The sequence below is a fragment of the Phoenix dactylifera genome, chromosome 6 (assembly GCF_009389715.1).
Source record: "Phoenix dactylifera cultivar Barhee BC4 chromosome 6, palm_55x_up_171113_PBpolish2nd_filt_p, whole genome shotgun sequence".
NCBI classification, from domain to species: Eukaryota; Viridiplantae; Streptophyta; class Magnoliopsida; order Arecales; family Arecaceae; genus Phoenix; species Phoenix dactylifera.
The window spans coordinates 4,488,028-4,516,005 of NC_052397.1; the positions used below are offsets into that span (position 1 = coordinate 4,488,028).

Sequence of the window (27,978 nt, forward strand, 5' to 3'; positions counted from 1 at the left end):
GTAGTTAATTCAATATCCACTTTCTTTCTTTCAAAAGTATAGTATCTTCCACAAAAGCGGGACACAAGGTTCTCTTTCTACCAGCATGAAATCAAGATCATAGCAATTCTACCGAGCAGCTTGCCAGCAGCTACCGATCGGACTTCTGAATGTTCTAAGAAATCTCCCAACAAGCCATGCAAAATAAGCATGAAAAGAATTTGACTCCAGGATTGGACCCAGTGGTTTGTTTGAACCTTGGAAGGTATTTGTATTAAAGGATCTGACAACGGTAACCCTTTGTTTTATTATATGATCCAAAAAAATTTGAAAAAATATTCTGCATGAATTTTTAGAAGCACTGTAGCAGAACCATTTTTGAGAAAAGGATCATGAAATGCAGTCCGCAAGATTAAAAGAAGTATATCGCAGACATCCAGAAGCAGAGGATTGGTGTAGAAGCATAAGCCGGATTTTAAGAACAAATGTTGCAATTACAGAAACTGGGAGATGCTGAGTACCTTTTCTTTTCTGTTTCGTGCGGGCAATAGAGTGATAATGATCCACTACCAGGGTATGAATGCTAGACTTCACCAAGTTTTAGCAGCAAAAAGCTTTGATAATACATCAAATGGTTCCATATTCTATGATGAAGTTAGAAGAAAAGTTGTACAAGCTAGTTAGTTCTAACTCTTCTTATTTAATAAGTATTACAAAGAATGAATACGCTGTGTGTGTGTCTCTGTGAGCAAGAAAACTATTTATTTACCCTAACAAGTACTAACAGCATATTAATGGGATCATGAAATTGAACTTACAAACACATAATAATATCTTTAAGCAGTTGAAACAATACATAAAGCTCATCTCATGAAGGGAAAAAAAAGAAGCTATTCCAAATACCGTTGACCTTCACAGCTCCAAAGTAGTCACGCTCAGCGCCAAAACATTACTCTCACACATCCCACAGATTATGTACATAACACATTTACGCCCAAATTATGCTCAAAATACAAAAGAAAAAAAAAAGGAAAGGAAAAGAGAAGAGGGGAAAGAAAATGAACGGCTTAAGTGGCTACCATAACCACAGTTATGGCAAATCCCATCAGCTGGAAGATCTATTTTGATTCACCACATACATGGAGCGCAACCGACTGGCTATTTGGGTGAATGACGGTCGTTGGTCAGGATCAGGTGCCCAGCATTGTTCCATCAACCTTCTCCACTCTGGGTCGCAGGAATTTGGCACAGGAGGCCTAAGTGTGTTACTTAAAATACCTCCTGTTTGTAGACAGGGAAAGCTAATTCAGCACTAGAACTTTTGTCACTTTGGGAAGAAGCAGGAAAAACCCTTCAAGATGCTACTATCACAGAGCTAATGCCATACTTGGTTAATAGTTCTATCAGCATACAAACACATTCTACAGGTTGGGTTTATTTTCATTCTCTCACCAAAAAAAGAGTAGTCCAGTGCACAAGGCTCCCACCATTGCGGGGTCTGGGGAGGTCGCACGTTCACAGCCTTACTCCTGCCAAAGAGGCTGTTTCCATGTTTCGAACTGGAGGTCACAATGGATCAACCATATCATTGTGCCAAGGTTCTCTCTCTCTCTCTCTCTCTCACAACACGATTAACTAGTTAGTTAGGGAATAGAGGAGTGGACTGTTGGTTGGAAAATCGATTCCAGCAGAACCGTGAAACTAGGATGGCTTTAGTCATCCTTACGAATTCTTTCCAAATGATATAACTCATCATCACATAATTGGAAACACAGGCTATAATCAGTTCTTGATGCTGAGGCCGCAGCCTATGTTTAGTATGCACTGTGGCATAATTTTGAGCCCAAACAAGTTATGTCCTTGCATACAGAGAAAAGGAAAGCATTAAGTGGTCATAAGATCAACATTCCTGAGAGTGATATCAAGAAGTATCACCTTCAGATCTAAAAGTTCTAGGGTATGACTGTTCAAAAGGGTCATGAATACTCCAAAGCAGGCATTGGCAAAGACTACTAGCAAACATCCAGTATCATGAACTAAACAATACAATTTCCTGAAGAAGTAGTGAAGTTTTGAAAGCATACCTATAACTGCACCATAATGCATATCAGCATAAGGCTCGTCACCGGTGAGAATTTCCCACATGACAATGCCGAAGGAATAAACATCAACCTGTAGCATCATTATAGATTAGCTCTTAACATTAACAAACCTTCGAATCTTGGTAAGCCAGACTTCAAACATGCGGGTGAACTTTTTTCTTAGGAGATTTCTAGTGTCAATTTGCCCCTGACATGCAATACCAGGTTACCAATTGATAATCAATGGAATAGATCATTATAAAGGAGGGGTATTCTGAATTACCTTATTCTTAATTCTTCATATACAAAAGAGGAGGAAAAAAAACACATCACTAGCACGTAAATGATAGTGAAGGTCATGGCTTGCAAATAGTCAAAATTAAGAATAAACCAATAGCAACATTTTCCTTGTTTCTTTCTGAGACCAGATTCCACTGACAGTCCATTGGCTTCATTTAGCAATAGCATGATTGATGCTATTGGTTTATTTTGAGCTCCTACAGAGATATTGCTTAAACAAATGCTTCCCCTGATAACAATTCTCTGAAGTTCTAGGAAGAGCTCCTACAAAAGTTGTTGGGCTTCAATATGGTAGAACTCAGGGAGCAATTGTGGGACTGAATACTTTTCCCAATTAGGCATCTGGCCATTACCCACGATTATAGAGATCGCATGCATTAAATATGTCATACCATCAGAGATTCATGCATGCATGCCATGTCCAAATTTATTCAATATGCAACAGGGACAGTATTCAAAAAGTGTATACAATAAGCACAGTAATGTGCTGTTGCTTAATCCATAACAAAAGCATAGTAACTGTGTATCTTACGAAATGAAAAAGATTGGATGATACCTTCTCAGACACCTTGTTGCTGCTGATAGTTAATAATTCTGGAGCCATCCATGGAAGTGTCCCTCTCATACCGCCAGAAACCATTGTATTTCTTTTCATCTTTGACAAGCCAAAGTCACCTACCTGGATAAATACTAAAACTCAGATGGCCGAATATTTGGCATTGGACAACTTGCAAATGATTCGCTTGGCATGCGTAAGGAGTGTCACTTTTAGCAATGCAACTAATGAAGTGCATTTAGTTTAGTTGAAACTATGTCTCTCTTAGCAACAAAAATGTAATATACCTTACAAATTGGTCTTGATGGATCTTTGAGATTCACAAGCAAATTATCGCATTTCAAATCAAAATGTACAATATTCTTAGAATGTAGATATTCCATCCCTATTGCTGCATCCATTGCAAGTACAAGCCGCTTACGTAGATCAAGATACCTATTATATCCAATTATCCAGAATCCAAAGTGTTAGTTCTGATTATAAGAATATATTAACAGAGGAGATAAGAGAGAGAGGGGGTATATACTTGTCCTTGCGTAGTAAAACATGCTTAAGAGAACCATTGACCATGAATTCTGTTACTGTTGCTAATGTCCCCCCAGGTCCATCTTGCACGACCCCATAAAAGCCACAACATTTGGATGGTGAAGCTTTGAGAGAATACAAGCCTCCCGCCAAAACTCTGAAGTCTATAAGTGGACTCATTTGTTATTTATATATGTATATTAAAAATTATAAAAAGAAAATTATTCAGGCTCAACATTGTCAATCAATTCCATTTGCTTGCACATAAGCTCGTTTTCTGCTATGGCTCAACATTGAGAATTAGAAATGGAAAAAAAGAAACCTCAAAAAGCTTACCAATCTATTTGGAGATGATTTATCTGTAAAGCAACTGTTCTTAATCCTTTTAATGGCCACATCAGTGCCCCTCCATTTTCCATGATAAACAGTTCCAAATGTGCCAGAACCTAGTTCTCTGAGCTCTTCAAGATCTTCATTCTTTACAATCTGATAAAAGATCATTCACAAAAATAAGTGCTACCAATATTCATTAACGATGCAAAGCAAAAATGAGCAATTCTAAGTGGCTGCTAGTATTCCATTTTCCTAAATGGATTACTAGAGAGCCCTTTTTACAGTTTATACTGTAATTCTGGCTGGGCACATAATTCTAGTTTTAATATCCAAGGGAAATACTTTAAACCCTGAGTTTAGTTTTACTGGAGGGTGCCAACTAGTACAGTTGGTAAAGTCATTGGAGATTGGTACCAACAACTTGGGTTCAAGTTCCGCATTCACCCAATTTTCGGCTGGGTTTCCTCCTGTCCTAGTTCAAAAATTAAAAAAATGAAAAAAGGATTTTAGGTTTATTGACCGGCTACTTCTCCATGTCTTCCCATATTAAATGAGTTTGTCATCTTTCATTTATGTTCCAGATGCTGTCTGAACGGATCCCTGGAATTTAAAATGAGCAGTGCACACAGCAAACTGCCATGTGTCAATCAATATAGCATTAGAAGTACATTAAATACTGGGAGATAGAATTGCACTCAATTTCCTCCACTGATGATGAAGAAGAAGAGATACAAGGAATTTATCTCAAACAAAGAAACTAAAACTATAGTATGCCAGGAAACATTAAAGCAAAATGTTTTTCTTTCAAGTGTTTGTTGATTTGCGGTATTTCTGATTAGTGAGGGTACCAGGTTTAGCAGTTAGGTGTATTCAACCTCTGATATAATCACTATTTTGGTGTTCTACTAGACAGGGTAAGGAACCAAGCTGAAAGGCCCATCTCCAACTGATGGATTCCTTTCCTGTAAAATAAATAAGGACCAATATATAACCAAACAATCAAATAAAGGAGAAGAATATTTTTAATTTTTCTTCTCCTTGTATTTGAAATCTACTTGGAGAGATCTTAAAACTAATAAAATAATCTAAACAAGCATATTTCGAAATGAAAGATCAAGGAAGAAAGAAAACTACATGTAAGTTTCTATAGTATCTAATGGCAGCATGATGGACAGCATATGAACATTGGAAACTTTTCACCTGCTGCAACCATAAATGCATGAGAATAGCAACAACAATAGCATGCAACCTGTCTGAAATCTTGAGCCAAAAATAGCTACAATCAAAAGGATCGCAGAAAGTAAAAAATTAACACTAAGGTAATAATAATATAAACAATGGAAAAAGTCAAAGAATAAGAATAGGGCTTATCCGTTCATAATGTAAGAATACAACTCATAGAACAGTTAAAGTTTTACTTGAGTTCCCACCATTCAACACAACCTATTATCATGATATGTCATAGTGAAACAAGTAACGTTAATGCAGGAAAAACAAGTCATCTTCAGTAATTGCTAATGTATGCCAATTATCAATCAAGAAGTGCAAGAAAACCTCTTAACTATTTTCAAAAAGCCATGCATTAGTGCTCCTAGTGCGTGCATTACAGAAGAGGTGCTCCAAGTAATATACCTGCAAGCGACTTGGAAGAAAATCTTTCAGCAAAGCATCATTTACTGGTGCAGCGGCTGGCCCAATCTCCGGCTTCAATTCCTATAGGAAAAATAAGTTAGCAAACTTTTGTCTGCAGAGATCTGATGGTGGACAGCAATAACTACGCTACAAGTGAAAACATACACATGCACACACATGCGCATGCCCGCGAGCACAAATACATACCTCACAATCTGAGATTAGTGTTCCTAAGTTGTTTCCGACTTCAGACGAGGGATTCCCAGCTTGCAAGGCATCACCACCTTTGTCCAGTAAATGAGTTTGTGTGACCTCTGATGGAATATCATTTGGGTGCAACATCTTAGCATCCTGTTCATGAGGGCCAGATGATTCTCGTTGCCTTTTCTCGTTGCAATCAACTTGGGAATTCTTTTCACACAATTTAGTAACATCATCCTTTAAAGGTGCAGAGTGATGTGCATTAGAAAATCCCTCTTCAGTTCTGGTATGCACGGAACGGTGACTGATAATGTCTTGGTCGAAAAGAAAAACATCTTTATTTACAGGCTTGTCTTGAGCCGATTTTCTCTGGAAAGACAAGTTTTTCAGGGTTTGCATCTTCAAGCCGATGCCAATGTCATCTTTGCATGGAGCACTTACATTTGAGGATTTATCAATGGTCATAGCTTCGGGAAAGGTGTCAAGGAGCTGAACATGAGGAACAGAAGATTCCTTTTGAGAAACCAACTCCAGCATAGCTCTCCACCCACACATAAGTTAAGCCATATTCTTCAGCATCATTGGAGAGATTAGCTTTGGTGATATTCTCCTCACAGTGAAGCTTATGCAAAGAAGTAGGATTTTCCAGTTGCTTGGTAATAGTTTCTCTGCCTGCCGATAAACATTTCATTTCAGCTGCCTCTGCTCCATCAATAGTGGACTCTTTGAAATGACTTTTAACCACACCCGTCTCACTAACAACTGTGGAATTTTCTGAATTCCTGCTTCTATCAGAATCATACCAGGTCTTATCTTTGTTTACAACATTCTTATCACCAACCAAGCGCAGTGGCAGGGGGTCCTGATCAGATTGCTCAATCTTCCTTCCCAGTTCTATAGCTCTTTCTATAGCTGGTCTTCATTACTCATGTCATCCGTCTGACCATTGTGCTGCCATACTTAATGAGAAACTCGATTAACTGCAGCCTTTTCTGGATCATGCCTATTCTGCTTGGTTGAGAAGTGTTGCCACTCACAGGTTTACAAAATTTTTTTGAAGTTTCTGATTTCTCTGATGCAGATAAAGGTCTGAAACTGCTCATTTGATTAACTGCATCAGCAATATTTCACACTTGTTGATCTGTGTCGCATCATCCATGATGGTTGTCGATTCAGGAGCAGGTAGTTTTGCAGCTAAAGGAACTTTTTTCACTTTGTGCAACTGGGTTTGCTTCAGGTAAAGGTTAACAGTTTCTTTAAATGATTCTTGAGTCACACCAGTATGTGGGTGAAGTGCTAGTTGTTGGAAACCCAACTGAATCATCAGACTTTGATAGACGAACAAGTGGCTTCTGCCTGTTCCCGTGGAATCAACTCAGTACGAAAAAATCGGTAAAGAACTTGAAGCTGGATCTGCATAGCTAAGACCATGACATTAGCCTCATAGTCTGAAAATCCAGAAGTAAAAATCTCCTGCAGATGCGCAGCGACTGTCATCCTCTTTGGGTGCAGAATTCTGGCCAGAAGTCAAAGTATCAGGTGGTGGTACCACCTGTTTGGTATTTACATGTTTCCCATGGCATTTTGAAGAAGCTGCATTCTCTGGTGGAGAAGATCCACAGGATACTTTGACATGCATAAATTTTGAAACTGAACCATCATTCTGCAGTGCGGGTGCTGAGCACTTACTTGCCGCATGTCGTATCTCCTTGATTTCATTGTTTTGGTGGGCTAAACCATTAACATCTGATTCCACCTCTTTCACCGATTGCGTCTTCAGCCTGACTTCTGGTACCACCATACAGCCCTTCAGGCCACACCTTGATGAACATGTACTAACTCATGGACTGTCGTTGGAACAGAAGTTTCACCAGCGGGTGAATAGGGAACATTACTGCCACAGTCAGAAGGCCTAGATGATGAAATTGAAATTGTGTCTTGTTTAGAACCGTCAATACGGTGACTGGCAAGTATGGATCCCATCACCTTCAGCAATTTGCATTTTATGGTCCTGATGTTTGTGGATTATCAAAGCTAGTAGACAAGTTTGATTGGATTGGAAAGGATGGAGTACTTAAAAGAGTTGCTGAGTTTTTCTCGACCCCTTCGACTTCGGTATTAAATAACTGAATCAAGTCACTTGCTGATGTGCTTAGAAAGCCCAGATAGGCTCAAAACTTCACCCAGATCCCTTCAAATCATTGACGGCAAACCATGTATTGAATTTCAGAATCCCCCTCCATGTTGCCTAGACTGAAATGGATGTCATCATTATCATCTGAAGAAATAAAAATATCCTGGGTTTTCTGTGATCGATCACCTTTGTCTGGAACACTGCACTCGTCAAACATATTTTGCAGATCCTCATCGCATGATACCGATACCAAGGCATCAAAATCCTCCCCCGGCAGCTGGTATTTGATTGTGTGGGCTTCGTTATACATTGCTTTTGTCTTTTTGCATGAATTCTTGCCAGGATATGCCCTTGCTTATTCGAAACACACGGGTCTCACCTCCCACATACCTTAGCTTGCCCATCACTTGGTCGGGGTAAAAATTTACCACCAAACTGCAGAGGAACTTCACCTTTCTTGATGAGATATTGGAAACTCCAGAACGATACCCATGGATGAAATCCTCGACCATCCCCTCCAACTGATGGGATACGTGATACTGATCTCACCAATCCCTGGTCACCCTTATTTTTAGTCTCAGCGAAGACTTTCTTCTCCTTTTCCTTAGATTGAACTCTATCTTTAGTTGCAAGCACTGGATCATCAGATGCACGCTGAGGTCCCAGGGGAGATAGACCTATAATCACCCTCTGGTCCACATAACCAGGGCCAGTTATCTGATTTCCAGATGTACTTGGAACAGGAGGCTTCCTGGGATTTGCTCTGTCTCGCATGAATTCAAGAGCAAACTCCTCACCAGTTTTGAAATGAGTAATTTAATACATGCCCAACACCATATGATACAATAAATTCTGGAGGTCTAGGATTGGTGTTTGCAGAACTTGATGGACCTTGCATAAACCTTTGGCTTGCAGGGCCAAGCCTCTCATTTCTGGTCTCCGTGGAATCATAATGGAGGTGTTCAGAGTTTTTATAACGTTCCATCAAATTATGGCTTTTCTTGGCATACACTTTAATTTTGGAAGGGAAGGATATCCCAAAGCAAAAGCCTCCTATATTCTCATCCCCCTATAAAACAAGACCATATTGGCTCTGCAATGACTAAATTGTCTTGCTTGATGACACCGTCGCTCATATTTGTTTCTCACACAATTGAGACTGTGCAAGTGGAAATGGTTGTACCAATCTCCAATCAATTTTACCGACAACACAACCTAATACACAGCTGTGAGGAACAGGGCAGAGTCGATGAGATCATATATAGTAAGACAATCTTGATGAGTAGCAAATGCATTCAGTGAACTTGGTACATCAAAAGAGAAGCATAAACGAGAAAAGATTTTTTTCTTTATAAAAAAAAACATATTCTTTTAATCAGTTCACGACAACCAAATGAGGCATGATATAACTGAAGCAACAAATATTAAATTCATCAAGAACAGCAAAGAAAAGAACATTTCCTGAAATCTACATCCCAAGTTAGACGAGCAAAAGCATTCACAGGTTATTCAGGTCCATTCCTTTTTTCATATTACATGTTCATGTCCCATATGTTATGACAGTAAAAATTCCATTATGTGTGTTAGCTTAGCTGTATATTAGCTTTAGCTAGTGACATGATCTGATAATATAGCCGTTGTAATATAGCCGTTGTATCTGTACATGAGCTGTATACAATAGCCACCTTCTTATAAAAGGTGGGCTATGGATGGTTTCTTACTCAGTAAGAAAAGATCTTCATCTTCTCTTCTCCTCTATCTTAACATGGTATCAGAGCCATAAAAATCTTTCTCGTTGGTCTCTTTTTTCCTCCCTCTAGTAGGCCACCGCCGGCCACTTCTTCTTCGGCGGCGGCAGGCATTGCCAGGGATCGTCGGGATCTGGCACGACGGGAGTGTACCTGAAGCGTACCTTTTTCTTTTTCGCCAGGATCATCGGAATCTGGCACGTCGAACATCCAGCCCACACCTTGCAGCAGTTTCCCCTCCTCTGCATCACGGTCGAGGACGGCTGGACCAGAAGACAGAGGAAGTCCAGTCCAAGTTGAGGCAGACGTTCCTGAGGGCCCCGGGAGAGCCATCATCCACTGTCCGTCGCCGCCTACCCCGCTCTTTTTCCGTCGCCGATCGGGCCGGATCCGGAGGAGACGTCCACCGCCGTCGCTTGCCGCCGAGCGCCAAGTCCGGAATCGGGAGAAGAGGACCTCCTTTCCTCGTCGCCGTCGTCGTCCGGAGAAAAGGATCTCCCTTCCTGGGCGTCGTAGTGCTCGAGAGCGAGAGCTGGCTGCAAGTTCTCATACGACGCTGTCTTCTCTTCCGTCGTCGCGTGTAGCGCCGTCCCCATCACCGGTCTCCTCCTGACCCTTGAGATCCCGAGCTCTTCTCTCTTTGTCGAAGCCGTGGAGCTCATCTCCTTCTTCCGAGCCTTCTCCACTTTCTTCCCGAGCTCCCCCTGCCTCAGTTCCTCGAGCCACCCCCCCTCTGAACAAAGCCAGGAAGCCACTCCGTTTTGGCCCTGACCCCTTGCACTTGCAAATTCAAAAAGCCTCTGCCACCCCCTCTCTGAGACGTGACACAAAGTCACCTTTCTCCTAGCGCCAGGTACAGAGGTTGAAAAGTTCCAGTCACATCAAAAAAAAAAAAAAAAAAAAGAGAAGGAAGTAAGGTTTTGTTTGAGGTCTCAATTATGACCACAACAGCTAGTATTTTACCCACTTTTTTTTCTTCTGAAGAAAAGTCTAGTAAATTTCAGGGACGGTGTTTTTATTGTGGCAAAATAGGCCATAAAATTTTAAAGTGTAGGAAGAAACAAGCTGAGGAGAAAGCAGCTCAGAAAGCTCAGATGGCCTCGTCACATTGGACTGCAGCTGTTGCTTCTACTGGTTCGTCAAGCGTCTGCATCTTTCTTCTTCTATACCTACTTCATCCATTACTACAGCAGATATTGAGGCTAATAGTTCATCAGGTTTTATCTCGCCACTACCTTCTCTACCACCTCAGGTAAACCTTCCTCTTGGTTCATTGACTCTGCATGTTGTAATCACATTGACCTCTAATCCCTCTTTGAGTTTCTATAGAAACTAACTTGAATTCATGTTCCCGTTATTTACACTGCTAATGGCTCTCATATTGACTGTTAGCCACGTAGGTTCTGTCTCTACTCTACCTTATCTTTACCAAATACATATGTTGTTCCGAAACTATCTCTTAACTTGCTGTCTGTTGGTCAACTTGTAGAACATGGCCTTACGGTAACCTTTACTGATAAAGGTTGTGATGTGCAGGATCAGAAAACGGGTCAGCTCGTTGGGACTGGGCGTAAAGTTGGTCGTTCTGTTTGAGCTCACATCATTACATGTACCTAGCTCTAGTCCTATTCCATCAGTTGCTGCTGTCTCCTCGAGTCTTTGGGCATTCTCGTTTGGGGCATGCTTCATTGTCTCGTGTCCAGTCTTTGGACTTCGAGCGGTTATTGGGAAAAGTTAACTTTCAACCTTTTGATTGTATCTCCTGTCAATTAGGTAAACAAAATGCTCTGCCCTTTAATAAAAGCATTTCTTCTCCACCGCACCTTTTGATTTAATACACTCTGATATTTGGGGACCTGCTCCTGTTGCGACTAAGGAAGGATCACAATATTTTGTGTTGTTTATTGATGACTACTCACGGTATACATGGCTTTATCTTTTACGTGATCGCTCCGAGTTGCTTGACACTTTTCGTGATTTTCAGCAGATGGGTTAAAACCCAGTTTGGTCAACCCATAAAAGTTTTTCGTGGGTGACAATGCCATGGAATATACCTCTACCTCATTCATGAAACTATTTAAAACAAGATGGAACAGTATTCCATCGTTCTTGCCCTTACACCTCTCAGCAGAATGGTCGTGCCGAATGAAAGCATCGACACATCTTGGACACTGTCAGATCCCTTCTTCTTTCTGCTGCCTTACCCGTGTCTTTCTGGAGAGAGGCTGCTCTTACAGCAGTCTATACCATCAATCGGATACCTTCTTCTACAATCTCAAATAAATCACCATGATGAGGTTCTTTATGAGAAGGTTCCTGTTTACTCTTTCCTAAAAGTTTTTGGTTGTGTCTGTTTTGTTTTGCTTCCTTCACATGAACGTACTAAACTTGAACCACGCTCACGTCTCTGCTTGTTTTCTTGGTTATGGTATTGAACATAAAAGGTTATCGTTTTATGATCCTATTGCCAAAGCGACTTCGTATATTCCCGACATGTTCAATTTTGGGAACACAAAATATTTACTAGCATCTCTCCGCTCTCCATGGGTCCTCCTCAATATCTCTGTCTTCAATAACCCCTCTATTGATCTCTTTCCCAGACCCCCTTTCCAGTGCAGGTGATGAGAGCTCATCAGGCAATCTCCAACGACCGACTCCACTGGGTCTGGACCGTCCACTGATCCGATCATTCACAACCGGATCATCCGAGCCTACTCTTCGCGCCTCTAGTAGGGTAAGATCCATCCCATCTCATCTTAATGATTATCACTGTTTTTATGCTCTTGCTACCCTCTATGAGCCTCGCAATTATCGCGAGGCCAGTTCTAATCCTCTTTGGCAAAAAGGCCATGTCTGATGAACTCCAAGCTCTTCATGATACGCATACATGGGAACCTAACTGACTTGCCTCCTGAAAAGACTGTAGTAGGATGTAAGTGGGTGTATAAGATCAAGGACTCGAGCTGATGGTTCAGTGGAACGCTACAAGGCTCGTCTGGTGGCTCGAGGATTCACACAGGAGTATGGTATTGACTATGAGGAGACTTTTTTCTCCAGTTGCACGTCTTACCACTTTTCGTTCCTTACTTGCAGTTGCAGCTGTCAAGCAATGGGAAGATGCATCAGAATGGATGTTAAGAATGCTTTTCTTAATGGTGATTTAGCCGAAGAAGTGTACATTACAGCCTCCTCCAGGTCCTCGCTCATCCACAGGGAAAGGGTTGCCGTCTTCGAAAGGCGCTCTATGGGCTCAAGCAATCTCCTCGAGCTTGGTTTTCCAAGTTCAGTTCAGTCCTCACTCAACAAGGTTTCACTCCTAGTGCATATGACTCTGCACTATTTCTTCGCCGATCTGAGGCTGGTATTATTCTTCTCTTGCTATATGTGGATGATATGGTTATTACTGGAGATGACATGTCAGGGATACATACACTTCAGCAGTTTCTTGGACAACAGTTTGAGATGAAGGATTTAGGATCCCTTAGCTACTTTCTTGGTCTCGAGGTGACATCCAGCTCAGATGGCTACTATCTTTCACAGGCTAAGTATGCTTCCGAGTTGATATCTCGTGCTGGGTTGACAGATAGTAAGACCGTAGATAGTCCTCTGGAAATGAATGCTAAGCTTCTTCCCACAGATGGTGAATTATTGACAGATGCGACTCTATATCGGCAGTTGGTTGGCAGTCTCATCTACCTGACTGTGACACGCCCTGATATTTCTTATGCAGTCACCTTGGTTAGTCAGTTTATGCATGCTCCACGCTCTACACATTATGCAGCAGTCCTACGTATTCTTCGATACGTTAAGGGTACATTGTTTCACGGCCTTCATTTCTCAGCCTACTCCACTTTAGATATACAGGCCTATTCTGATGCTGATTGGGCTGGAGATCCTACAGATCGCCGTTCTACCACAGGCTATTGTTTCTTACTTGGGTCATCTCTTATTTCTTGGAAAAGTAAGAAGCAAACGGTTGTCTCTCGCTCCAGTACAGAGGCTGAGTATCGTGCACTGGCAGATACTACCTCTGAGTTCTTATGGCTTCGATGGCTGCTGCATGATATGGGTGTTCCTTTGACTAGCAATTCTCCTCTTCATTGTGATAATGTAAGTGCCATGCAGATTACTCGTAATGATGTGTTTCATGAGCGAACGAAGCATATTGAGATAGATTGTCACTTTATTCGACATCATATCAAGCAAGGTACTCTTCAGTTGATATATGTTGCTTCTGCGGACCAGCTTGCTGATATCTTTACGAAGGCACATCCACTGGGGCGTCATCGTGATTTGGTTCACAAACTCAAGATGGCATCTTTACTCCCATCTTGAGTTTGAGGGAGGATGTTAGCTTAGCTTTAGCTTAGCTGTATATTAGCTTAGCTAGTGACATGATCTGATAATATAGCCGTTGTAATATAGCCGTTGTATCTGTACATGAGCTGATACAATAGCCACCTTCTTATAAAAGGTGGGCTATGGATGGTTTCTACTCAGTAAGAAAAGATCTTCATCTTCTCTTCTCCTCTATCTTAACAATGTGGACCTCCCTTCATTTCTCGCATCATTCCTGAACCTGTTTCTTTCCTAGACAACTATAAAGAATTCCCTGCTACTTATTCCAGCTAATAAAAAACCTCTATAATCTATATCCTTTCGCTCATGATTCAGCTCCCTGATTTCCCCAAAACTAGAACTCGATAACAATAAGAAAAGAAGATATCTCTTGTCGCAGAGAGATAGAGTGAAGAAGAAGAAGAAGAAGAAGAAATTCTTCTCTTTCTACAGCAATAGACCAAGGTATTTCACAATCTTAACAAACAAATCGTAATAACTAAAAGGAGAAACATGACTGACCTCCTTGTTTTTTCTTCTCATTCTTCTAGCGCACCTGAATTAAGAAGAAGAAGAAGAAGAAGAAGTTATTTACTATTTCTATACAATCAGTGAGAGTCACTGCTTCTTATTAAAATAAACATGACTATAGAAAAGAAACCAGTTCGCCTGTACATATAGAGAGAGATGGAAGCTTTAGCACCTGCCAAAGAATTAACTCCACCAAGAACTAAATTCTTCTCTTTCTATAGCAAAAGGCCAAAGTCTGTCGCAATCTTAACCGGCAAATCTTCATAACCAGAAGGAGAAACCCAACTAATATCATTGCTTTTTCCTTCCCAATCTTCAAGAAAACCTGAATTAAGAGTTCAGAGTAGATTGAGGAGAGAGATGACGTACCTCCTAATCTTGGCTGCAAGCTTAACTTAGAGTAGATGCACCCATCACTAGCTAAGCCTCTCTCTCTCTCTCTCTCTGTTCCTCTCCCCTGGAATCCTGCCGGGTGGAAGAAAGAGAATCATCAGAGGGTGGTGAGGTGCGCGCAAGGGACGAAAGAGACAGAGTTGAGTGCGAGATAGGTTGGCTTTGGAGCGTTTCATTGGTGGAATTTGGCGCATTAGTATGGGTGACGGAGACTGGTTTGACGGCGTCCCATGGATGACATCAGAAGCATTTATCAAACCACCGCCACAGATCTTAAAGATGAATGCTGTCCTTGGCGTGAAGGCAAATAACTGCAACAATTAACGTTCCAAGTACTCCCTCTCCCTTCCTTGGTTGGCCAATGCTTACGTTTCCCCGTCTCTCTCCTCTTTCGCTCTCTGACGTGCCGACTATGGCTTTTTTCTTTTTTTTCCCACCGTCTGCTAACGACCGCAGAGGATTAGTTTCTTTTCTCCCTCGCCGCCCATGTCGTTTCCCCACCGCCCATCACCTTGCATCCTCTTTTTCTTCTGTATTTTCCCCTTCACTCATCGACCGAGACAAGAAGTCTTTGATGGTAGGTTGTGATCCCATCAGAAGATTTAAAACTTTCAGGGTGGCCCCATGTCTCCATATCATGCTATGAGCAATAAGTATTAATCTTGCTCGATGCTTATGAAACTATTTGATAGTCAGATATGGTTTGAGCCACTAGTCACTTAATAAAATACCAAAAAAAAAAAAAATCGACATCACATGACATACAAATATAGGCAAAATCCAAAGCATACTTGTCTCAGGCAGCTTGTTGCATGGTCAATATTCCCTACTGCATCAGATTATTTGATGGTCTAGTAATGATATATTTAGTTGCAAATAAAATTTATTTATAATACTTATTGTCTCTAAAAAAAAATTTAAATTTTTTTCATAACTTCCTTGCAACAAAACATATCCTAAAACATCAAATCAAATTCCCTTCCAATTCAGCTAAGGTTGCCGGTGAGTGAGACGCTGACAATAACATAATTGACAGGTCCAAAATACACTCTTGCTAATAAAGAAGATTTGAATATATATTTGTTGTATTTGATAAGTCCAATTCTAATGATAAGAAGAAGTTAGAAAACTGTAATTAACCAATAAGGGAAGAAAATCATTTTTTTCATAAGGTTATATTTTTCCAAAAGAAAAATTCAGACTAGTTAGACCACTCCTTAGGCCTTTTTTTTTTTATTTAACTCTTCGCAGGAAAACGGATGTTGATTGCTACAATTCAGTCCAACATTAATCAGAAAATTTATTTATCCCCCGCCTTTGGTCTCCTTTTCCAATTTCCATCACCGCTCCTGTGGAGCTCATCAAACATGGATTTCGTCATCAATAATATCAAAATGGCATGTGGGATTTTTGTATATCATTTTTTATACATGATTTTTTTAAAAAAAATAGCATTCTAGACTGTTGGTTAATAACGATTTTTTATTCATTACAATTCCAGACTTGTTTCGAGCAATAAGATTTGGTCCTATGTGATTACTCAAATCCTTTTTCTACATTTTTTATTCTCTGCCTACGCTTCGTCTCATCGATTATTCTTTACCTGTTAGGGAAAAAAAAAAAGGGAAAAAAGATCAATAAATATTTACTGCCGCATAATTAAGTGTTTGTACATGTCGACATATGAACATTAACTATCTGAATTCAACTGCATGTAGATGCAAATGACTAAGTCAAGGAATATCAGATGGATGGTCTGATCAAATCAATAAAGAGATATTCGATTACAATTTCTTAGCATCAAATTCCCCTTACTTAAATGAAGTAATAAATACACTTTCATTCTCCATATTCATTGTACAATCAACAGGCATGTACTGATGTTGGCATACTGGATACAAATAAGCGAAGCACTGATGGCCAGGATCTCCATTTGATTAAAAACTTAATTTTATTATTTTTGTAACTTGATCTCCGACTTCTAGCTGGTGCACCGCACTTGATTCTCTTCTTTAAAAGAGAACTAAACCACGCAGGGTATAACTTGATATATTGTCTATGCATCTTTCTGCAATGCAACACATAAATTGAAATCAATGTTTACACAAAAAACACTACATCATAAAGTTTATTCAAGAGTATAAATGTTCGGAGAGCTATGCTCTACTTATGAAAGGGTCACAACATGAATGATTTTTTGTCGACAAATTTTGTTTACCCTGATTAGAAAATACTCAAACTGATGATTGACTATGCCTAAAAATTGGCAAAATGTAATGACTACCACAAACATAGACTCGGATTTTGCACACTCACAAAATTTGAAAATTTTAAACCATCCCCTTGATAAAGCAATTGAAAAATGGAGTGCTAAAAATATATATGTCAATTTAAGTCATGGCAACCTCTCTACATCAACAGTTTCTACTTGGTTTTGCCAACCACCACAATTTGCGTCGAACCCAACTCCTACCCAAGGCTCCCAAAGAAACTTATATTTTGTACTTGCAAGCACGCATCTACACATAGGAGTGAAGAGAGGACTTCACACCCATTTCAAAACTTGAAGTTGGGAATTTAAGAAATGTGAAGCTTGATTGTTGCATGTGATTTAATCGCATGTTTCGGTTAACCCTTGCCTATGCATCCAGTCATTTTACAATTTACGTAGGCAGGTGAAATTCTGAATTAGAATATTCAGAAATTCAGCATCGAATGTACAGAAATGGCATGGTTCACCATGAAAGCCTACTCCAATGCTTTCTTAGTTCCAGTTTTAATACCGAACACTGCCCAAAGTACGACTCTACAAATACAAAATAGTTGAACATTGTCAGGCTCAGCTTGCCTCTCAAAAATGGATCCCCCATTGACTAAAAATTTTACTCCATTATTTACCATAAAACCATAAATCTTCTAAAACAAAACTACATGGTGCAACATGAAAGCCTGCTAAGATACTTTCTTAGTTAAAACAATAACCTAACAAAGGTTTTAATTCTGGATACTGCCCAAAGTAGGACACCTGCAAATACTAAATAGCTGAACATTGTCAGGCTCGACTTTCCTCTCAAAAGCATATCTCTAATTGACTAAATATTTTACTCCATAATTTACCAAAAACTATAATTCTTCTAAAACATAACAAATCTCGTTCTCCAAAAATGGCTGAAGAAACTCATCTTTATACAAATGCTCCTCACAGGTATGAAATCAGCATGTCCAGCTGCTTCATCGATAATTGTTATATGATAGCAGTAACTCCCTTAAGATCTGAACCTACTATACCACCACAATAAGATGACCAACAGCAAAAAAGTTGCATACAAAGGAAAAGGAAAGTGAGTACCCCGTGAAAGAATGACAAAAGGCATATAAATTTGGAGCAAGAAATGATGGATTAAAAAATTTAATCATATAAATGGACTCAGAACACTTAATCAAAGACTAATCCAAACTGCACTAAAATTTAGTAAAGGTCAAGGTCCGCCGTACGGTACCGGTGCGGCCGGACCGGTACGGTACCGGTCGTCCGGTCCGTACGCCGGTACCGGTCCCGTACCGGCCGGTACTCGTGGTTTCAAAACCACAGCGCGCGGCGCTGTGGTTCTAAAAAAAAAAAAAAATCATACCGGTGCGAACCGGCTGTTCGCACGGTACGAGGCGTACCGGCCGGAACCGGCCGCCGAACCGGCCGTACGCACCCGTACCGGCCGTTCGGATAAAAAACCGGAAATACCGGTTTTTTATCCGTTCCGGTACCGGTCCACGGCCGGACCGGTACGGCATTCCATGGTAAAGGTTGCCTTAAATTAATTTCTAGAAAATTCAAAATCCAAGGACTTGTTTGGTTCGCGGAAAAGAAGGGAGAAAGTGTGGTCAATGGAAAATTAAAAGAAACACCTCTTGTTTGGTTAGAGTTTTCAAAAAAGAGAGATAGAAAAGTAAGCATTTGTATGGAAATAACATCCCATATTTCGTGGAAAGAAAAACCCTAAGGAACAAGAAAGCTATTTTCCCACGGTTGAAAATTGGGATTCTTTTTTCTAAAACTACCCTTAAGCCATCAAAATCATTAAGATAAGGGATTTCCCTTTATACGAGTTAATAGATATTCACACAACTTATACAAAAGTAGATGCTCAACCAAATATAGGCCAATCTAGAATAATACCACTTTTCCATGGTCAACCAAACATGTTAAAACCATTTTTCCAAGAATCATATATTCCCAGGAATTGGCTTTCCAGAAAAAAATATTCCGGTGAGGAACAAACCAAACGATCCTAAAAGGCATAAGTTTACCTCGACGCAGCTCTCTAAAAGAGAAATCTAGTAGATTGCTTTCCCATCCCACTTCTCCTAAAACAATGCTGTGATGCATAAAAGTTGAATATGAGTTTTACCACGAACCTTGCATAGAATCAAATGGACATATCATTGTTAACATATGGAACTAATAAATTTCATACATGATATGGTATAACTATAAAACAGTCACTTTCTAATTTTAACTGATTCCATAACTACATCTAATATTCATAGCATCGTAAGCAGATGTATAACTTTGTGTGCAAAATCCAAAGAGCGTCATATTACTACAGAGTTAAAAAATTCTAAGGCTAAATTAACTGCTAATTACAGTAAATTGAGGCTGGCATCTGAAAAGAAGCAGTCTCATGACGTCCAGCTTGTAATGATCATGATTCTTCTGTGTTAACCACTAGTCCAGCTCTGTAATGATACGGAAGAACTTCAGTCGTTACCAACTCTCATCACATAACCAATTTTCATGACAATGAGGTTAGCCTTCAATATTCAAGGAAGCTAACGAATCTGAAAGCCTAAATATGACTGTTGAGGTCAGTTGAACCTCAAATTTGAAACATTGCAAATTCCAAGGATTGGTTCCCAAAATTGAACTCTTATTAATAGCCAAATAACTCTGATTCCTAAGTTTCCAGTAACTTTCAGGAGAGCCGAAATGGCAACATTCCACCAATTTGGTGAAAACAAGTGACAAAGAATGTCTATATACATTGATTGATGCAATCCTCAATAATACATTTTTTATCAGGAAAGGACCTTGCATAATTCCACTATAATGTTACAAATCAACCTCTTTCTTTACACCTATGTAGCATAAAACTATTCATGTGCCATAACTCGACCTGCCTCTTTGTAATATCCTTTCCTCAAAGCTTTGAATAATGAATATACATAAACTAGCGGCCCAGACCCTATCATGGTCATTTCTCATAGTTCAATGCTCTGCCAGTTTCCCCTCTGCTGCACAGCAGTTTATGAGAAGTGAAATGGCACGTGACAAGAGCTAACAGTTGTACTTGTAAACACCTTCCACTCCGGAATTTCTTTAAACAAAGGCCTTGATCAACTCAGTGAAGAGAAATATCAGCGGTAACCTTTTTTCAACATTCATGAGCAATTGGCGAGCAAAATAGATTACAACATCACAGCACCGGCAATCAATAGTTATACGTAACAACATCAGAAAAAAGCCCACGAGCAAATCTTCTTCAGCATCAGCATAACTATGTTTCCCTTTATGAGCATTATCAATGCATTGTACTGAAGACATTGTTCCACAACCTGCTACATCCATATCTAACTGTGAAGCACCGTAAACATCTCAAATCTCCCATAGCCATAATGATAAGATTCCAGATTAGAGGCTCTGGACCATGGAATTCCTTAAACTTTGCAAGAACTCTGAAGCCTGTAGAGTGCCTTGTAGGCAAAGACCTTGAATGACCAATTTGTATAGATTTGATCAGTAGAACACCAACAAAACATCCTGCTAATATCACAACCCATCAATTTCCTTTCTAGATAGACCGCTTAAAGTGTTATAGGTCACAAGATCGGAACAAAACCCTTTTTGTGCATTTCACAACATATGTAAGCAAGCTTTAAATCCCACCAAACAGAACCCATAAGAACATTAATATGCAATCGATCAATCTAATACCTTTCCTAGACACCATCATCCAATGCTTGGATGATATCTCCCTCCTAAAACATCCATTATAGTATTTGAAGAAATTAAATCTGAAGCGCCATGCTCTCCAATATACTGCAAGAAGTCTTGCACCAAAAGACCTCGATTGCAGAGGCAAGAATTAATATATTGCAAGTAACTATATTCGGTCTAATCCCTGTCCATGAAGAACAAATAAGTCTGTCACATGTCGCGACAAATGCATCAACTAAAGTAGTAGTTACAGCATTGGGGCACGCCAACATCCGACACATTCAAGAACAGGTGCAGTGACAGTCACCCATCTACTGATCCATTAAGAATTATAAGTGGAAGACTGAACAGCATTTTCTGAGTAACGAGTGAACTGCAGGCCCCAATCCTTCTTCACACATAATTCCTAATCAATGCATATCACTGTCAAAATCAAGTTCAGCAGTACCCTCTAAAACTCATAATACTAGCCAACTCCTTGTACAGGCTACATCTCCCAGCAATGGCAATGCTTTCCCTCAAACATCATACCAGAGTGAAAAAAGTAAATTATATCAGTATTCCTGCACAAAAGTTATTAGAACTTCAATCCTGACCGACATTGTGATGTCCCAATTCTAACTACATATGGAATCCATTAGCAAAAGCCGAGAATTTATCGTGCAGTGAAACTTTATTCACATAGAAGCATACAAAATGCAACACTAAGCTATTATTGCAGTAAAAGTTGGTTTCATTCCATAAGCATACAGAATTACTGATTTCAATCAGCTAAACATATAACAACCTTAACTTCTTCAATCGCTCCATAGTGTCAACGAGGACGGTATCCACACTTGAAAACAGAACGTGGATCGCTGTCATCATTGTAGTTATCATGCGCCTACCTCTGAAGAACAGTTCTTGCACATTGATGGGTATGGCTCCTCGACAGTTAGTCCTGGGCTTTGACCATCAATGGCGGCTCCCATCAGATCTACGACAACCATAATAAATAGTAATGAAAAATAATAATGATAACTAAATTCAACAAGAAACGATGCTGTATCAATTCAAATCAAATAAAGAGCAATTTTCGACTGAAACCAAAAAGAAACGGATCGATAACAACATAGACCACATCGGGTCAAGTTTAGCAAATCAAGGATTGAACAGTGAATCAAAGAGAAAGGATACCTCTGATCGTCGTCGGGTTGTGATATCTGGGAGAATTCCGGAGAGAAAATCGCCAATGCCCGAAAGAGCAACGTGCGGATATCGAGCAGAGGATCCGGATGAAGTGCTGGAATTCTTCCCGGGGCAATAGACTGAGACGTTTAGGGGCGTGAGAAATCGGAAAAATTGGCATAAAAAAGTGGGGAAAAATGGAGAAGAGGAGGAAGAGAAGGAGCTCACCAACATTGATGGAGGAATTTCTTCTCTATTTTTATCCCTTGGATTTGATCTTTGGTGCGATTGTTTCGGCGGAAGGGAAGGGACGGGAGAGCCGCCCAAAACCCTAACCCTAGGGAGGGAAACAATGGGGCATGAAGGAAAAATAAAAAATAATAGGGCGTGATTGGTATTTAATATATATGTATATATAGGGGGTAGTACTAATACCCCCCTATTGCTAGGACACCCCAAAAAACCAAAAAAAAAAACCAAACTAACCTTTAGTGTAATTACCATATTGCCCTTGAAATTTCTCAGTACACCCCCTTCCTCCTCCGTTTCGTTTTGAAAAGAAAAAAAAAAACCCCCTCAAACCCCCTTAAACCCCTCGATCCATTTACATCGTTTAGGCGATCTTTGAAGGAGATTTAAGCCCCATTCGAAGCATGGACAAGCAACTAGTGATTTGGGACGAAGAATCGGCCGCAAAGGTACGTGTTCCACCTTGTTTCGAAATTTTTTTTTTTCACGGTTCGTGCTCCGTTCGGCACTGGATCGCCGAACAAAAGGCTTCTGTTCGGCTGAACAGTGCCGAACAGAAGCCTTCTGTTCGGCAACCCTCAACCGAACAGAAGCCTTCTGTTCGCTGCACAGTGCCGAACAGAAGGCTTCTGTCCGGCTGCAGCCGAACAGAAGGTTCTGTCCGGCTCTGTGCAGCCGAACAGAAGCCTTCTGTTCGGCACTGTGCAGCCGAACAGAAGGCTTCTGGTGCCAAATCGCGTGCCGTGCTGAATTTTGTGCCGAACAGATCCTCTGATTCATTAATTCTTGGTGATAAATTATTTTATATGTAGGGCTATGCTACAACCGAATCGAGTATAATTGGATCAGAATTTGTACTGGATTACACAAGCGAATTTACAACTTACGAGGTATTATAATGTATTGTGCAATTTTGTATTAGTTTAGCGAGCTATTTTTACAACTGTGTACTTACATAAATTGTTTAATGTATAGATCTTCAAGAGTAGAGAGGACTTGTGTAATTGGTGTCGTGAAGCTGGGAGGCGAAATGGTTTTGTTGTTGTAATCAAATCATCTGATGCAGATTACCATTTCTAAGAAACCCAGAATTACGTTAGGTTGTGAGAGGGGTGGGACGTACCGAACCAAAAAAGAAAAGCGGAATAAAGACTGCCTGTGGGACAAAGAAGTGTGGATGCCCTTTTGCATTAAGAGGAAAGAAATTGGATACTGCGGATGATTGGATATTACTGGTCGTATGTGGAGTGCACAATCATCCCGCTGCAGAGAATCTGGAGGGGCACTCATATGCAGGGAGATTATCTGAGCAGGAGACGGAATTGTTAGTGGATATGTCGAAGAGTTTGGTTCGTCCAAAGGACATATTATCCACATTGAAGGAAAGAGATGCCCTCAATGTTACGACTATCAAGACTATCTACAATGTACGTCAACGGTTTAAGGTTGCAGAGAAAGCCGGGAGGTCTGAAATGCAACATCTATTAGGTAAATTATCAGAGGCTAAATATATTGAGTGGCATAGGAATTGTACTAATACGGATGTTGTGCATGACTTATTTTGGGCACACCCTGGCAGCATTGATTTGTTCCGTGCATTTCCCCGTGTGTTGATAATGGATTGCACGTACAAGACGAATAGGTATCGTCTTCCGCTCTTAGAGATTGTGGGGGTGACATCTACTGACATGACATTTTCAGTTGCTTTTGTATACTTAAATTCTGAGGGGGAAGAAAGCTATACTTGGGCATTAGAGAGATTGCGCAGTGTCATAGCTGATGATGTTTTGCCTGAGTTGATTGTTACAGATAGAGACTTGGCTTTGATGAATGCAATTCATAGAGTATTTCCTACTGCTAGACATTTATTATGTAGATGGCATATTAGTAGGAATGTTTTGGCCAAGTGCAAAAAATTTTTCGAATTGAAGGAGAAATGGGATAAATTTATTATGAGTTGGAATGTACTAGTGCTGTCCTCCACGGAAGACGAGTATAATGATCGCTGGAGTGCACTGCAGAGAGAGTTCGGTACCTATCCAGATGCACTACAGTATGTGTCAGATACTTGGCTGAGCAAATACAAGGAAAGATTTGTTGCGGCGTGGACGGATACATGCAGGCACTACGGAAATGTGACGACAAATAGGTATCACAAATAAAGACTCATTTAATTTTAATTTGCCTCAATTGTTATATCTAACTTTCATTTGTTTACTAGGGTCGAGAGTGCACATGCAAAGCTCAAAAAGCAGCTTGGATCAAGCCAAGAAAGTTTCGAGTCATCTTGGACTAGAATACATGGATTGATTGAGTTGCAGCACGGCTCCGTTAAAGCCTCATTGGAGAAGAGTTTATTGGTAGTGCAGCACAACTTCAAGCCAGCTGAATTCAAAGAGTTGCGAGGTTTCATATCTATAAGTGCGTTAAATCATGTCCTCGCCCAATCGAAACGAGCCAATTCAGTTGGGTTTGATGATTCAAATTGTGGGTGCGTTATTCGACGCACACATGGTATACCATGTGCTCACCAGATTGCGCGGTACAGGGTGGAAGGTCGGCCCATTCCTCTCGACTGCATAGATCCTCATTGGAGGAAACTTGATATTCTGCCTACCCCCCCCCCCCCCGTGCAGCCAATTCAGTTGAGTTGTGATGCAGAGTTAGATTTGATTGCGCTACGATTCAAGAAGTTAGATGGGGCTTCTCAATTGCAGATGATCAAGAAGTTACGAGAGATTGCAAGTCCAGATAGTACACCTCTTTTAGAGCCTGCAAAACGGAAGACCGGTTCACGTGGGCGCGCTTCAATGAAGGTTGATACGTCTACTCGACGTGACCCGTCTGCGTTTGAGTTGGTTCTATCTGGACAGGATAGTTATTCACCTGGTGTTTGAGAAAGTTACCATCCGCAATCCATCTACTCAGATTCAAAAGAGGCGGCCCAAGCAAAAGGTAAGTACCAAATATTTATTTCCTCTACAATAGGTATCACAACGTCTACGGGACGGTCCGTGCCGTGCCGGTATGTCATGTGCCGATACGGGACATGTCGGGACGTGCCGTGCCGAGATGTGCCGATACGGGACATGTCGGGACGTGCCTGCCGAGATGTGCCGATACGGGGACATGTCGGGACGTGCCGTTGCCGAGATGTGCCGATACGGGATGTGCCGTGCCGAGATGTGCCGATAACGGGATGTGTCGTGCCGAGATGTGCCGATACGGGACATGTCGGTACGTGCCGTGCCGAGATGTGCCGATACGGGACATGTCGGGACGTGCCGTGCCGTGCCGGTACGGGATGTGCTGAGACGGATAACTATTTGGATATTTCTGCCCATTGTTGACATATTTTCTATCATTTGATATTATTTGCAGGTTTTTCGTACTAGAGCCCAGTCACATACGCCCATTATCTATATTGATGCTATTCCTTCTGCCTTGAGACCATACATCCAGCATATCAAGGATGTAAAAGCTGATGGGAATTGCGGATTTAGGGCAATAAGCTGACTTACTGGGATTTGGGAGAAGATGACTGGTGCGTGTTAGGAAGGATTTCTTGCAAGAGTTGCAATGTCATTCGGACCACTATCGCACATTATATGGTGTGGAAGGGACGATTGCTGAGATCACTCATGCATTATCATATTATGATGATTGTCCACCATATGACAGATGGATGACTATGCCGGACATGGGTCATCTTATAGCATCCTGCTATAATGTTGTCCTATACCATCTCTCGTTGCAACAATGTCTGACCTTCCTACCTCTCCGTTCTGTGCCAGTACCTCTTCTATCCCGCAAAGATATCGCTATCGGATTCGTAAATGGAAATCATTTTGTTGAGGTACTACGTTCACAACACTTGCGAATATTTAATTTTGCTTATTTAATTTTGCTTATTTATAATTTTGTAGCTATTAATATTTTCTTATTTCTAATTTTGAAGGTGTTCTTGTTGCCGGGACATCCCGTTCCGCCAGTAGCGACCAACTGGCGAAAATATCATCTTCCTTGTGCTACCGGATGGGAAAATTCATATGAAGCACGGATTCAACAGTTCAAAGAGAGCATCTCACCTAATGTTATAATTAGCGAGACAGTAGAGTTAGATTGATTATTTATATATGTACAATTTTTTGAAAGTTGGTAAATTTTTTTGGGCTCTTAGAGTCATGTACTGTGAAACTCCATCATCAATATAAATCAAAAAATATCTGTCTTCGCATTGTTAGATTGATTGTTATGTGCACTGTTATATTTGTGTAAAATAGAATGGGCCAGGCTTTACAAAGATTACACGTAAATGTACCAAAAATATATATTTTTCATTAATATCAAAGGCTTTACAAAGATTACAAAGGCTCCATCATCAATCCCTAATGACGCCATCGTCGACGCGTGTACTGCTGTACGTCCGAATGAGAGGGTCCTGGATCCGAATGAGAGGGTGCTGTACTCGGGCCAGGCTCATCACCCAGAAGTACCTGATGCATCTGAGAAATAGCATCATATAGGTGCCGGCACCTAGTGACGTAGCCTCTGAGGGACCATCCGTACAATGTCGGTACTGATACCGAGTGCAGCTGCATTACGCCGCCGGTGCATGTCAGCATCATCATGACCTCCCCTAGCTCCAGAATGAGTACTCGAGCGCAGATGAGGAGGCTGAACTGCAACGTGCGTGATACGGAGATACGGAGATACCACTCCATGTATCCCGGTACGCTGTCTGATGGCCGGGTAACTGGGTGGCTCCTGCTCGCCTGCTCAGCACGTGGTCCTCCCACCGCTCCCAAAGCTGATCCATATAGGAGTAATGTATCCGGTACGAGCCTGCTGTGGAACCTCTGTTGGCTCGCGTAGGGGCTAGTGGCGCTCGAGGGATGGTCTGAATACGACCAAACTGTCTAAGAACCCTTTCTGGATGATAGGGTTCTACGATATCAAGGCACTTGATGGAGCCACTAAAAAATGCGACGGGTATATATGGGCGATCTCCCCGAAGCCGATGATGGGGATCCCAAATAACCTGCAAAACAAAAGGTCCATTTCAGTTTTATACTATATCGCATATTAAAAGTACTGACAAACACAAGCAAATGGTAATATGATACGCTACCTCATCGATGCTCAAAAGGTCCAATGACTCACGTAGAACCACTAAATGGTCCATCGTGGTACGGGATGGAGTACCGGGCATCCAGCGGTGCACGCGGGGACTGGCATCAGTATACTCGAGCGACGGGTGAGGACTGAGTGCTGGAAAATGCTCATAAATCCATGCCTGCAGAAGCGTCATATAACCACTGATCTGTCTCACTGATGACCTCGACGCAATCCCCAACTGCCGATACAAATATGCTAAGGCAGCTGTACCCCAGGCATATGTGCTCACCCTATCCAGATCCCGCAGTAAACACAGATACGCTATAGGCACCCTGGTCCCACTCTTATCAGCAAAGAGTGTGCAGCCTAACAAAAATAACAAATAGGCTCGTGCTGCACACTCTATCCTCTGCTGCCTGTCTCTATCAGATACAGAGTGAAACTGAGTCCTCAGCCACTCCATCCTCACAGACTGACCGCGCGATGACAGTACCTCCTGACGCGCGTCTCCAGCTGACACCCCCAACAACTCCACAAGTATCTCCTCAGCATTCCGATCACTCATCCTCTCAGGAGAAACTGATACTGAGGAACCTGCGACAGGAATCCCTAAAATGGCGGATACATCATCCAACGTGATAGTGATCTCGCCAAATGGTATATGGAAGGTGTTCGTCTCAGGCTGCCATCTCTCTACGAAG

General features: G+C 41.1%; 1 protein-coding gene, 1 non-coding gene and 1 pseudogene across 2 annotated transcripts; 1 reads left to right on the forward strand and 2 right to left on the reverse strand.

Annotated features, from left to right (window-relative positions):
- Positions 1-760: 760 nt before the first annotated feature.
- On the reverse strand, positions 761-14,904 carry LOC103702502 (annotated as a pseudogene).
- Positions 10,584-14,343, forward strand: LOC120111157 (uncharacterized mitochondrial protein AtMg00810-like). The gene is made up of 2 exons (XM_039127718.1): positions 10,584-10,741; positions 12,654-14,343. Exons 1-2 carry the CDS (start codon positions 10,584-10,586, stop codon positions 13,822-13,824), a joined length of 1,329 nt encoding a protein of 442 aa, XP_038983646.1. The 3' UTR covers positions 13,825-14,343.
- Positions 14,905-16,376: 1,472 nt separating the features above from the next.
- LOC103702527 lies at positions 16,377-19,445 on the reverse strand. The gene is made up of 2 exons (XR_005512131.1): positions 19,394-19,445; positions 16,377-16,819 (listed from the first exon to the last, which is right to left on the reverse strand). It is a non-coding gene; the product is annotated as an uncharacterized LOC103702527 (transcript).
- Positions 19,446-27,978: the final 8,533 nt, after the last annotated feature.